The following is a 14,708-nucleotide window of genomic DNA, read 5'->3' as shown; positions in this document are numbered from 1 at the left end:
CAGTGAGGAATGTGTGACTCTGGGTGGGTCTGTAACCACAGGGGTGACTGTCTCTGGTCTGTTGTGTCTTTCCCACCCTCCCTCACCCCTCGCTCCTCTCCCTCCTCTGTCTGTTTTATCATCCCTAATGAAGCAGTCTCCTCCATCGATCCTGCTGATTGCCAACCCATTCCTTTTGTTTGTTGGCGCTGAGCCATTCAGCAGCACTCTGACAGCTCAGCTCGTCTAATTAGCTCTGTTGTTCTTTTTCCCCATGTTTCACCACGTTGCAAGTTCAGTTGAAGTTGCCACAAACTTAATCCCCCCATTTCAGTAGCAAGTTCACATTCTTAACCTGTCTTCATTGTAGTAAGGAGCAGCCCTGTGTGGGACAAGCTGACAGGCCATAATGTCTGACCTTCCTGAACTCAGTCCCCAGGTCCCTGGCAAGGGCAGGAGAGCTCTTCCACCCAGCTGCATTCTCCTCCTTTGCAGGCAGAGTCTCAGGGATCCAAGGGGCCTTGCTGGGGAAACCAGCTCTATATGAGAATGGAGACAGATATAGCCATGTGTTTGTTTGGCAAATGTTGACTAAATGTCTGTTGTTTGGCAAGCACCTTTCTAATAACAATGACAACCACAACCAAATTTACCACTGTTAGATTCCACACAGTAACACTGGCCTGTCTACAAATCTTGCTGAGGCTCCACTATGTACCAGGCACCTCACAGGATGCCTGAAAGGATTAAGACTATCAGCAATCTATCTTCTTACAGGCATCTCCCTCCCTTTCCTTTGCTATTGATAAAAGGGGGCATCTCGTTCACAAAGAAGCAGGCAAGCATTTCTGGGGCCCACATTCTGTACCATGTTCATGCCAGTGTGTTACCCACACCCTGTGGTTAAGTCTTAACAACAGCCCCGTGGAAGAAGACAGCATGTTTTATGAAATGTTCTTGGCCTTTACCACATCTCTGATTTGCCAAAAAAAAAAAAAAAAAAATCTGAGCTCAGACTGGCCATTCCACAGGAAAATCTTTGGTTTGGTCAGACATGCGCAAACCTGAGGGCTCCATGAGACTCTATCAAGATTGGTCTTGTATGCAGCCAACGTCTGTAATCTTGTTCCCAAACCATTGTCCTATGTCCCCCACCAGTTGCTGGGGGTGAGAGATGGGGCAGCAGGAGGGTTGTTCTGAAGAAGAGCAGTAGGTAATGCAGTGTGTGTACTGTCTTTCCCGTCTTGCTAGCCAGTGTCTCATTGCAGCTACAGAGAATGCACGTTCTCTATGCTGGCTTGTCTGCATGAGCAACAGGAGCCACAGAGGGAGACATTCTCAGCTCTTCTCCCAAATCTCTTTGACATTAGAAGTAGTCAGAGGTGATAGTACCACACATACAGCCACATAGTACTGATAAGACCAAATGAGACTCATTCTAAGAGTACCCAGAAATTCACACCCTGACATCCACCACAGGCTCTGATGGGACAAGGAAAGGGGCATCCTTTCCTCTGTGGCTTCATTGAGGTATTCAGAGGTAGCAGCTCAGAATAACCCATATACCCACATAGGCATATAATAGGGAGTGAATATAGGAAGCTGTCACTGCCACTCCTAAGCTGTGCTTTGTACAGCATCCAGTTGCGCCCTACTGGAAGACAGGGCATATGGTACCCTGAGAAGCAGGTTGACTTTGCTGAGCACTCCGTGAAGCTGTTAGTTGCTTCCCTTTCCCTTTAGAGAGGAAAACCTGTAATTCAGCTGTAAAGGAGTATTTTGAGTATGTGCCCCCCCCCAAGCAAATGTGAGTAGAACCTCTTTGTTCCACACACAGGTTTCTGAATTCCATGAATAGGGTGGCGGTGCTCTGCCTCCCATGTTGTTTACACCTCAGTTAGCTCTGAGAGGCCACTGGGTCTGCAGATGAGGAGAGCCTCCCTGGCTTAAATTCCACAGAGCATATCCATGTGCTGTATGTTAAGTGGTGGTGTTTCTGTGATGAGTAGGAGATCATGGTAGCCTGGACCTGGAGAACCTGTAACCAAGCTTTCTGAGGCTATCTATCCAAATGTTCACAGTGGACCTGTGGGGCCTTTATCACTCACTCCTTTTTGGGGATTTCCCCATGCTCACCCTTAGGTACGACCACCTCGTCCACATGTTGTCAGAAGACCCAAGAGCAACATCACTGTGGAAGGCCGGAGGACCTCTGTCTCAAGCCCTGAGCAGTGAGTACTATTGCTCCCTCTCATCTCTCCCCAGGAACCCAATGACCAAGCATGTAGCCCCAGCCCTCCTCTTGGAGGCCCTCTTGAAATCCTGAGCGGGTGTCAAATATGGAGGCCAGACAGGGAACAGAGCTTAATCATTGGTGTCAGAGTCTGAGCCTCTGTTGTCAGTCAGTAACCTGGGTTGTGCTTTGAGTGGTGTAGCCCAAAAGCACTCAGCCACATTCCAAAGAAGACCCAGGCCTCTTACACAGAAGATGTAGAGTCCTAGCCAAAGAGGCTACTTGCTTTGCAAGGCCAACCCCCACTGTAGGCCTGCTGCTGTTCAAAGTCTCCATGGCTTGAGCTTATCCAGAAGACAGCCTGCCTGTCGTCTCTCCTCAGCCATAGCTCCTGTGCTATTAGGCCTTTGCTTCAAACTGCTCCCTGACCTCTGGGCACTCTGGGCACCCAGCCTCAGTCACATCTTGACTGACTGTTAGGTAGATGGGGAGATGGATTGTGCAGGGTCAAAAGCTGTAGATAGTTCCAACTCCAGAACACCTGGAGAAAGAAACACTGTTTCTCCTTGTCCTGGTGTACATTGCCCTAGGCTTAGCTACTCACCAGCTTCCTTTAGATATCTTTAGAAATACCTAAGCTATCACAGATCCATCTTGGCCTAGGGTTGTTTGAGGACTGAAGGGGAAAAGAAAAAAAAAAAGATCCTTTATGTGGAAGGGAAGAATGCCTCTCTTTACAAAGAACTGGTGCCAAAATAGAGAAATTATTCCAAAATGTCAGGCTATGGCCTAGCTCTGTGCATTTCATTTCTCCCATGATAGAACCAGCCTTCATGAATGGTCTTTACCATTAAGGGAGAACAACAGAGTAGGAAAGTGTGTGTGTGTTTCTGGAATTGCTTGGATATGTGAGATTTTGAAGAGGGAATACCTGAAGTTGGGGCAGGTTTAACTTGGGCTCCACACATAGGTGTGAATACTGAGGAACAGCTCCTTTGCCATGGATTATGACTGCCCCCTTGTGGTGAGAATGCTGCATGGCTCTGGGTTTCCTCTTGCCTTAAAGATTTCTCTTGAAGGGAATGGAATTAGCTACCTCTTCATGGCTGATCTAAGTGTCCTGGGATAGAGGCCACGAACCTGTAGATAGTGAGTCATAAACTAAAGGTATTCTTCCATAATACCACACACACACACACACACACACACACACACACACACACACACACACAGCTGACATCAGTTCACATCCTATGAAAACGCATTCCCTACTTTGAGATCTGATTAGAGATTGGACTCGCCAAGCACATTTATTTATGCTGTTCCTGTTCCAAACCCAGTGACAGGAGTAATGCTTTAGTGTGTGCAAAAAGCCGGCTGTGTCAAGAAGGTAGCTCCTCCTGGTAATTGCCTTAGCCGGGTCGGCCTCACTCAGAATTTTCGTGTAATGTGTCTGTCTTAGATTTCTTTCCAGAAAGCATCAGGTTGAAATGAACTGGGCAAAAGTGTGGGGGCTGGTTCAGAGGGCTTGCAAACACAGTGACAGGAATCAAGTCACCTCGCTGCAGCTCAGGCTGGCCAGCGGGTAGCAAGGGATGTTCTAAGACGTCATTGCTAGGGTTTCTCTTCACATTTTCTTAATGAGGAAGAGGCGAGGCTGTGTTCTCATCATGCCAATGACATTTCTGGTGCCACCCGGGTGTTTTCCTGTATCTCTCTCATGCTGCCGCCCCCTATCCCCCCCCATGCTCTTCCACTTCCAAATGCCATGTCACAACAGCACTTGGATGTGTTTCTCTCAACTGTCACCAGCTCCAGCTGGCAAGGCGAAGTTCTTGAAACATAGGAAGCATCCAGCGGAAAATATTTTAATAAAACAGACTCCTCAAATATTGTTCTGGAAGGGAAGAAAAACAGCGCCACCAATCTGTCAGCTGTATTGGGAGAGTTCGGAAGAAGGGCTAGGAGGCAGGAGCCAGTATCTAGTGATCTTTGTGAAAAGTGGTTCCTGGTGGCACACATGGTCTCAGGACCTGGCTCTTTTGTCCACTGTGACTTGTCTTGAGTCCTAGTTCTTTATCTCTGCTAGGGATATCAAAGTATACTGGGCTCTTAGAGGACTGGGGCTTCAGCTGAAGAGATGACTCCATTGTCCAACTTTCCTGCTTGTCCCTGACACATTCAAAAGATATCTCTGGTTAGCACATTGGCACCTTTTAGAAGTTGAACACTCTGAGGTCCACAAGCTCCAGCAGTAGCCAACAACTCTCGCTGAGGTCCATTTCTTCCTTTCCTGATGACATGTTTCTGTCCATTGCTCCTTATGTGCATTCATATGTGCATTCATTCAGTGGACATCTCTGAAAACATGTTAGGCACACACTAAGGTGCCTTCAGAGGGAGTTCCTTATGTTGATCCATCTATTGACTTACATTTGCCCAAAATGAAATTTCCTCCTTGAATTAGTTTCCTAGCCTCTTTGGACTGCTTCTTATCACTTAGATAAGCCCTTCAAAATATTTCTAGGGGGAACAGTCTGTTTTTCAATCACCATTCGCTAAGGTAACATGAGGGTAAGGGGTGGGGAGATAGCTCAGTCGCATAAGGACCTGAGTTTAGCTCCTCAGTACTCTCACAAAAGCTGGGTGCAGCAGAGCACATGTGACTATAGCACTGTCTAGCCAACCAGTGAGTTGTGGGTTCAGTGAGAGACCACCTCAGAATGACAAGGTAGAGAGCAGTGGGGGAGGACATGTGATGTTAGCCTCTGGCCTCCACACATGTATGACCGACAAGGACCCAATGAGCACAGTGATGTCCAGGTGTCCCCTCATATTCCCTACTAGAAGGCTGCAGTAGGATCAGGGCAGCAGTCCTCACTGAATATAGACTGAGAATGTAGAGGGACATCATCTGTGTATAGCCCCTGGTCATCTGCATGGTGCAGCAGTGGGGCCAACTATGGGTCCTGAGCTTAGAGACTTGGAGATGGCAGTAGACCGGAAGTGCCCTGTTCCAGTCACCTACCCTCCAAACTCTCTAGACTGCATGGTATGTTTTCCCAGTCACAAGCAGATGCAGATTCTGCTGGCCACAACCTAGTAGTTAAGTTCCCTCATACTAATAAAGAACCCAGATTCAACCAACCAGGGAGTTGTAAGCCTGCCTACCTCTCACAGCAGATCTCCCTTTTTAAGCAATTTTGCTTGTGAGACTGGTACAATGCCTTAGAAACAGCCTAGAGGTCCGGAAGGAGACACACTCACCCTGAACCTATCAGGCTTTACCTAGTTATGTTTCTGGAGCTCCTCAGTCTGTGATATCCAACCATACAGAGTTGTTGTCCCTTGTATCTTGATGACTGATGTCATTTGTGACTACAGGCATGGGTGTGAAGGGGGTATTTCTGCTTAACCCTACCCCTATACTATACCTTTAGCTTTTGTTCCCAAGCTTCATTCATTAGAAAAATGCTGGGGGCTAAGAGATGGCTCAGTGGTTAAGAGCACTGGCTGCTCTTCCAGAGCTCCTGAGTTCAATTCCTAGCAACCACATGGTGGCCCACAACCATCTATACTGGGATCTGATGCCCTCTTCTGTCATACATGTGTGCATGCAGATAGAGACTCATAAACATAAAATAGATAGATGAATCTTAAAAAAAAAAAAAAGGAAGAAAGACGCTGGAGTATTACCCCTGATTGCTGAGCTTTCTCTCATTTTCTGTCACTATAAGACATGGAACCAATTCTACCATTCGCTGTGGGCTATGTGCTGGTAGGCACTTTACACATGGCATTTTATTACATTCTCATGAGAAACTGGAAAGTAGGGAACTTGAGCTCTGTTTCATGTTAATGGATGAAAGTTCAAGAGTTTAATCCTGCCCTTGGGCACACAGCTAGTTAGTTAGTAGCAGGGCTGGTTACACGGCTAGTTAGTAGCAGAGCTGGGCTTCAATTCTACTTCTTGATGACTAAGCCAATACACCCATCAGTGCTGGAGGAAGATGTCTGTCCTGTCCAACTCAGTGAACAGGAACAACAGCGCCTCATCCCTTCTGCCAAGTCTGCATCCCTTGGGCTTTGGACAGCCAGCAGCACTGGAATGTCTCTAGATGGGGACAACTGCAGGTGTGCTGGCTGCACACAGTCTGCACCAAGTGCACTGAGGGACAGCAGTGTGCAATTGCATTTGTCTCATGTACTCTGTGGCCCCTGCACCAAGGCCTTAGAAGGTGAAAACAGATCAGAAGCCATTGCCAGAAGCATTTGGTGAGGACCATGAGCAAAGTCTGCATCTCAGAACACTTCCTCTTCACTGCAGAAGACAAGCTACCCTAGTACGATGGACATGCCTCGCATTCCTTGGTGTTGGATCTCAATAGAGCCAAGCTCTTTCTCTCCTATACAGCCCAGAGTTACCCTCACGATGGAGTTAGTCATTTTGACAGAGGCCTAGTGCACAGATGGACTTCCCCATGAACAAGGTGGCATCTCAGCCCATCACCTGAGGGTATCCAGAGAAGCCACAGTCACATCCTAAATTAAGGAGACACATGACCTCCCATTCCTTCTCACCTCTTCAGCAATGGCCAGTCTCAGTCCTCCAATACCCAGATAATCACATGAGACTACAGACTTTCCTTCCTGTACCCCAGCCCACAGTGTGAACAGATATATATGCACACTCACACACACAAACATACACACTTATGCGCATGTGCACATGGACATGCACATACCCGTTCTCTGAGCTTCTGCAAGGAGAAGCTGTGTACTTCAACCTTGACTTTGACTGCCAAACGAGTGTTTATCCAGACTTGTGCTGGTGAAGGCAGATGCCTGCCACTCATAGTCCACTAACCCTGGAGATCAACCAGCAGACAACCACAAACACCTAGTGAACACTTACTATATACCAGGTGCGCGAGGAATGTGCCTGCAAAGCTGCTAGCACCTCGTCTCCTCTGACCCTGCAAGAGCTAGGAGCTGCCACCAGCCCAGCGGCAAGTCTCCAGGATGCCAGCTGGGCCTGGGCCCCAGGGGGCAGGGGCAGCTGTCTTGGTGCTACCCCCTGGCAGCCTGCCAATACCCACTGCCTGAGCAACCAGAAGTCCAAACACCCTCACAGAAGGTCACAGACCCAATTAGCAGAGTGAGAGGCCCCTGACCTGACTTTACTGCCCTCCCCAGTGTCTGAGTGGTAGAGACAAAGAGAAGCCTGAAGCCAGATGAGGCACTGGAACCAGGACTAGAAAAGCAAGAACCAACAGGAGCCCTCATTCAAGAATGTCTAAGCTGGCGGTGTTGCCACCCCCACCTCTACCCCCACTGACAATGGCAAATGGTGACTGGAGACAGCAGCAGCCCGTTTATTTCTGTGGCTATTTATGTAACTGAGTACAAAGTCTAGTCAAGAAAAGCTGCACTCCCGTTCACAATATCTTCCCCACGCACAGGCCAGTTCCCATCTGCTGTCATTTCAGGGAAAGCCTCTAGGAGCCAGCCTTTCAGTCACTTAGCTGAGACCCCAGCCTCCTACACATTCCTTGCCACCCTGGCTTAAAAGCTTGTTACATTCCCAGCCCCCTCGAGCATCCTGGCTAACCATCCTGAGACCAGCCAGGACAGTGTGAGCCCCTCTCAAACACACAGGAGCCAGCCCTCTAGCAAGTGGAACAACTTGCCCTGGGGCTGAGTCACACACCTAGGACTGCTAGTGCCCCATCTCCTGCCCACTGTTGCCATGGTCCTGAGGCAGACATAGTTGTTCTAAGAGTGAAGGGCTGAAGTGGGTGTCTCTGCTCTCCCGATCTCCACCTTCCCTCCCACCCACACCCCAGAGAGTAACAATGTCTTATTCCTGTGTGTGTCCACCTGGTAACTTGGCAAGGACCATCTCAGGCCATGCTCAGACCACAAGTCTAATGCCATGTGAGCATTAGAATTCTGTTGGAAGGAAGGATGGCCACAGTGGTTGCATTAGTAGAGACTGAAAAAGTCTCCTGTTCCTGATGGCAGCCCAGCCATCCGTCCTTATGCTATTCTGCGGTTCCCAATCCCAGGTCCTCCCTCTCCTGAACACCCCCGTCCTTGATGCTCTTAGAGGCACCCTGGCCATCAAGCCACACTCACTCTGCTTAGGATCCAAGTGTGGAGTCTACACCATTGTCCAGGGAGCCTCATCTGAGAGCCATGGGTACCCCTGATCCCCACTGTCTCCTACCAGAGCCAGTCTCCAGGGGAGTGTAGAGGCCTGGATTCTTGCTGATGATAGTAGGGATGATCACAGACAGCAGAATACCCTGGTCCTGGTGGTGGCTGGTGATGGCAATGACCCTCATTCCTCATCAGATATCCATGAAACTGACTACAGCAGTCCCTGTGCACCTAGTTCTATGAGCACTCTAGCCCTTTCTCTGGCTTTCAGGAACAGCTCTAGCTCCCAAAAGTGCTCAGCCTTGCTTCAAAGCCCCTTCTGCTTTTTCAGCCACTGCCAACCTTGTGGCTGGGGGGTGAGGTGAGGGATGGCCCTATATCATGGGGTTGAACAAATCTGGAACCTATAGGTAAGGCTGACTGGATGACACCCATGTGCTGAGATACAGACAGAGTAGGACCACTTCTTCATCCTTGACCGGGATAGAAGTCCCTGGCATCATCCTATGAAGCAGCACCGGACAGCAGCGGAGGGTTCAGAACTTTGTAGGCACCAGGCAAAGACCTTGGTGAATATTTTACTTTTCTGCTCAGACTTTCTGAAAGACAGCATCTGCATTTTCAGAGAACCAAATTCTAAGAACTTTGCCAAGATATCTGGGGGAAAAAAAGGAAAGGAAGTAGAGAGTAGATAGGCAGGCCTTGTCCAGTGTCTTTCTATACACATTACCCCCACCAGGGCTGCGTCATCACCAAGGAACACAAAGTAACCAGAGCATTTACAAAGTAAAGACCCTGTGTGCCAGAGTGAAATGATTCTTCTAGAATGGTCACAATGTCCCTTCATTACCTCAGGAGACCAAGGCCTGGATGATTCCTCCCACTTTATCTCAAGTGCATTTAAATGTCAATTAAATTTGAAACATCTACATTTGTCAGCACTTCATTTCAGGCCAGCATGACGTGCGGCTGATTTGTCCATGCGATGTGACACATAAAAAACTCTCAAGATGTAGATCTTCCTCATTAAAAAATAAGCCAGCGCGATCCTGGAGCAGCAGAGAGCACAGAGCACATCCCGGCTTCCTGACGCCGTGTCTCTGACATGGTATTTAAAAAGAACAGCCTCTCCTGTCACCACTGTCACACACGCACGCTAACCAGCAACACATTAAACCAAACATTAGAAAGGGCTCCAGATCATCTGCAGGGAACTCCACTGCAGGTGGACAAGGCAGGGGCAACGGGATGATAGGCCCAAGCCATGATGGACAGAGCCTTTCTCTCTTGCTGTGACATCACAGCCCTTGCTGGGTAACCAAGTTTAGCCAGGTCTGCCTTTTCCCAGACAGCCCCTTTATGTGTAATAAAATCCAGGCAAATGGTGGGGGGCAGACTGCAGGGTAGTAGCTGAATTGGGTTAATGAGGGAAGAGGTACAATTTTTTATATTCTGCCTTAAGCTAATAAAAAATTTAAACCTGGACGTTTTCGATGGTTCATCCTTTATTCCTGACAAATATCTGACTGTATCTTTCACGGGAGAACATGAGCAGCTGAATTTAAATAAGTTTATTTTGAAACCTTACCTTTCATTAAAAGTAGAAGGGGAAACCCCCTACCTCTCACCCCATTGTTTCAGCTCCAGGAAACAGGTGTTTAGAGACAGGCCAGAATCCATTCCAGCACTGTGTGACCCCAGGCAAGGCACTCCACTTCTCTGAGCTTTGGCTTCTTTGTGGTGAAGAGTTAGTGAGAGATTGAATAGATCGCATGTGAGCTCTTTTTTGAGTCATTACCATCCTTATGGCCTGGACACGACAACATTCTGAGTGACTAAAAACATGGCACATTTCATTCCATTGCCCTGTCACTCACGAAATAATGATGTGCCGTGAACACCCGCACCTGGCCTGGCCACCAGTCAGCTAGAGGAAGCTAGCTTGTAGACTGAAAAGTAGAGCTCCCTCCTACTTCCTGCACTCACGGTATTGGGAGCTCCTGGGTGCCCCGGACTTTAATGACACCAAAGTTCTTTCAGTACAAAGGCTCAAAGCTCTCTGGGAATGTGACAGACTTCATGACTGCCAGCCACCATGTGATCTATGCTAGGGAAGGGACCCATGCTGTATGTGGGTGTCAGAGAGACGTTCACAGTAAATCTGAGGGTCACCAAGCACTTGACGCTATGGGACTCTGGCAGGGGCTTATATTCTCTTGTGTGTATCCACGGTCAGTGCTGTGATTCTCAGGACAAACTGAGCTAGAGTGGCTCTAGTCTCTTCCTGGCTTGGTTATCTACTCACTTGTCTGTGTTTCTTCAGTAGTCCCCATTGCCCAGCTAGCACTAGATCTGCTTAAACACAGGCAAAGAGAGCCCTGGCATAGGTAGGTGCTCAGACAAATGGGAAGATGACTAGACAGGTGGACTCCATCAAGTTAGAATGATGGTCCTGCACATTAGATTGCTGTGCTCAGAGCCACTTCGAGTAATAACAGGCTGCCTTCAGCAACTCACAGCACTGCCCACCCCAGGGCCTCCCAGTGCCTGTGGTATTGACCTGAATTCTGCCTAGAGGCTTCTGCTTATACCCTGTATCTGAGCATCTCAGGGAATCCAATGAGGAGGTGCATCTATTAGAGCCTTGAAGTGATAAAGACCTGTGTGGTGTGTTAGGTGCTCCAGGGGAAGAGGAGGAGATCGCCAGCATCCCAGCCCTCGTTTCTTCAACCACAAACCTTCATCCCACTAATGTGAGCCCCAGGAGGAAAAAAAGCAGCAACAGTCAAGCCCCTGGCTTCCAGTTCAGTCAGGAACAGAATTCCAAATTAACTGGGATCCATGAGGCACCCAGAACCACAGCCAGGGAGAGCTAGGAAAGCCAGGTCCTTCCTAGGGGGTGATATTTAGATCAGGTCTTCAAGATGGAAGAGGATAGACAGGCACAAGAGCTGAGTGGCAGAGGGTGTCTGTCAGAAATGGTTCTCCAGCTGAAGTGCTGGAGTAGAAAGGGTCCTCAGGGTTTGTCCCTGCAACCCACCCATACCCATCATGCACCTCAAGCTGCCCAGACTGGAGTGAAAACACTGAGCTTCCTGCCCATACCAACTAGAAGCTGCCCCATGCTAGAAAGCCAGGCAATAAGTGTGGGGGGGGGAGCAGGTTACTCAAGCATCTGAGCACTTCTCCTCACTCGTTCTGCAGTAGATTAATTTGTCCCTTCTACTTAGCCTCATTGGCGATGAGAGCAGCAGAGACCTAGTTTTGTGCCAGACCAGATGAGACACGTTTCATTGTGCAGAACCTTCTGTTATCAGCATCCTTCCACTGCTGGTCCTCCATCTCATTCTAGCTATCTAGGTGGTCTACAAGTAGAGGCTCTCAGAGCCCTGCCCCTGCCACCTCCTGGTGCATGACCCACAACCTCCACTGCCGTTTGAGGATAACTCATGACCAGCCTACAGGAACAGAGAAGAAAATGAGGGTGTATTGCTGGAAGTGCTGAGGCTGTGGGTGGCTCTGGGAACTACTTTCAAGTAATAACAAGCTCTAGGAGTGGGGATCTCAGCACTGGCCACCCCAGGGCCCTCCCCAGCCTCCTGTTCAGACTTTTGTATACTTGTTTCAGATGTGTTGCCCTTCCCTAAATAAAACCTGAAAGGAGTTCCAACAAGGAGAGTGCAGGAAGTACTCCTAAGAGCAAGTGGCCCTGCCTGACACCCAGTGTCTCCTCACTGTCTCCTCAAAACTTCACTGTTCCCTCTTGGGTCTCCTCACAGTGAGCCCAGTCATTGATAGAGGCAGAGGTGTAAGTTACAGCAGCATCCATGGTGAGGCCAGGATTTGAACCTACCACAGTTGGGACTCTCTCCTGGGCCTGTGACCTCTCATGGGCACTGCTGGTCAGTATATAATTGATAGGAGCCAGGTGTGTGGACTCTGGGCTGTGTGTGTGTTTGTTTATAGAGCTAGAGCACACAGGTGGCTGACAAGGGAGATATATTTTTTATAACAATGAATATTTAATTTCCACATCACAGATGAAAAAGACTCTCTGAAGAAGCATCCGAGGGAGACTCCAGAGAGGGCAGCTAATCAGAAAAGGGTCTTCTCAGGGGCTGCTTCCACATAGCTCACTTTTTCCTTAACTTTTCCCTCTTGATTACTCAAGTAGAGATATGCATGCTGTAGAAAAAGAAAAAGAAACAGAAGGTGTGGTCTCCCACAATCCCACTAGCCACTGCTGGGATTTAAGCACTTGCTTTTCTTGTCTTTCTCCTGTGCAATTTCCCACAAATAGATGAAGGATGTGGTATCCTCAGGGAACCAGGGCTGGGTACCAAAACCCAGGATGCTCAGGCTGTTCTGTGAAATGGTATATTTGCTAAGAACCCATACACACCCTCCCGTACACGTTAAGCCATCTCTAGGTTACATTTTTTATACCTAATCCAGTATGCATGCTTCGTAGATGGCGTTGAGCTGTGTTGAGGAAGAACATGATGACAATATGACTACACATGCTCAGTACATATGCAGTTTTTTCCAATTTTCTTTGTTTTTCAAGACAGGGTCTCTCTGTGTAGCTTTGGCTGTTCTGGAACTTGCTCTGTAGACCAGACTGGCCTTAAACTCACGGAGATCCACCTGCCTCTGCCTACCAGTGCTGGGATTAAAGGCATACACCCCAGTAGATACCCTGGGGCCTTCTCCTCACCCTGTGCTTTCATGGTACCCTAACTGCCTCTTCTTTTCTCTCCTGTCCAGCCTGGTAAAGCCTTTGCGACACTATGCTGTCTTCCTCTCTGAAGACTCCTCTGATGAGGAATGCCGACGGGAAGAGGCTCCCAGCACTGGCTTCACTGAAAGCCTTTTCTTCTCTGCTCCTTTTGAATGGTCTCTCTTCCTCTTTCCAGCTCCTTAGGCTCAGCCTGGGGACTCTTTGGGTGCAGTGGGGAGCATGGGGGACTAGGGCTGCTTGCTGCCATGGGGAGAAAAGTTCCTGGGTACCAACTTGCAGGGTGGATACCATGTCTACAGGCCTTTTTTCAGACTCCTATTGTGATAGCCCCACAGGGCTGTGACAACAAAGGTGACAGGTGAGACTGAAACACTGGTCCTCATTCCCTACAAGGGGAAATGACTTGATCAGTGGAACTGGTGACCACAGTAAGCCTGACTCCTGGCCCTACTTTTCTCAGTGCATCTTAGGAGGACATGGAGAGAGGAAGGCAGATGTTAAGTAAAAGGCCTGCATAGCAAGTTCCAGGCCAGTCTGAGCTATATAAACAATCCTTTCTAATTGCATGTATGTATGTATGTGTGTATGTATATATGTATATATGTATTATATGTATGTGTGTGTATGTTATTGTCTACTTGAGTTTCTTTCTTTCTTTTTTTCTTTTTCCTCTGTGTAGTTCTGACTCTCCTAGAACTCACTCTGTAGACCAGCCTGGCCTCGAACTCAGAGGTCCGCCGCCTCTGCCTCCCAAGTACTGGGTTTAAAGGCATGCACCACCGCCACCCAGCCCTACCTGTGTCTTTTAAACGTAATTTTGTCTTAATATTACTTTATAACCTAAGCTACATACAAATTTCAAACAGCATTTTTTTCAAGGAAAAGAAGGCTCACCTTACATACAAATAGACTTCCCAGGAGCCTCAGAGATGTGCCCACAACCTACTAGAGTACCAGCTGCTGGCTACTTCCCAGTCAGGCCCTTGTCTCCCTCCACTGTCCCCACCACTCTGCCCTCCCAGCTCTCTGACCCCTTAGCAAGTTCCCAGCATCAGATCTTCTCGCTGTGGCTTCATTCTAGACCTTCTAAGTCGAGGCTGCTCTGCCCCTTCATCCCTGCTGCCAGCTCACTGGGACAGTGGCAGTGTTTCGTCCCTGTTAGTCCAAGCTCCCTGAGCTTCACGCACACCTTTCAGTAATTCTGTTCTCTCTGATCTTTTTCTTTTAAATGTTTGAAGAACCAGCTTTTCCCCAGCAGGAATGTCTGTGCCATCACAGGTTTAATATGTCCGCTGATGTAGCTATGACTAGTTAGAACAGAAAGAGCTATTGAACCAACATATGTTCATCTGAATGGCAGCCCCCACTCACCCTGCAGGAACAGCAACCTACTTGGGTGACTCCCACTGACTCTGCCCTAGGCCTTACCCCATCAGACCTCTGAATTAGATGATTGACCGACATTTTTCCCGGTTTTATGATGTTAGGAATGGAACCCAGGCCCTCACATGCTAGGCATTCTACTACTGAGACACAGAGGCCCCTAGAGTCTGGTTATTTAAGCAAAGATAAAATTCATTTCCTCAGCCTGTA

General features: G+C 48.4%; 1 protein-coding gene across 4 annotated transcripts in view; it reads left to right on the top strand.

The window, feature by feature from the left end:
* Window positions 1-14,708, top strand: part of DENND1A (DENN domain containing 1A) — a 460,146-nt gene that overhangs the window by 441,010 nt on the left and 4,428 nt on the right. For 2 of the 4 annotated variants that reach the window (XM_080927210.1, XM_080927209.1), the window contains 2 exons: window positions 2,122-2,210; window positions 13,142-13,270. In XM_080927210.1, coding sequence (XP_080783336.1) covers window positions 2,122-2,210; window positions 13,142-13,270 — 218 coding nt within the window. The remainder of the gene's footprint in view (window positions 1-2,121; window positions 2,211-13,141; window positions 13,271-14,708) is intronic. The other 2 variants (XM_080927212.1, XM_080927211.1) reach the window with 1 other exon arrangement.

The sequence above is a fragment of the Micromys minutus genome (assembly GCF_963924665.1).
Source record: "Micromys minutus genome assembly, chromosome: 13".
NCBI lineage: Eukaryota > Metazoa > Chordata > Mammalia > Rodentia > Muridae > Micromys > Micromys minutus.
Note: the sequence above shows the minus strand (reverse complement) of the source record. Positions and strands in the feature narration are given on the sequence as shown.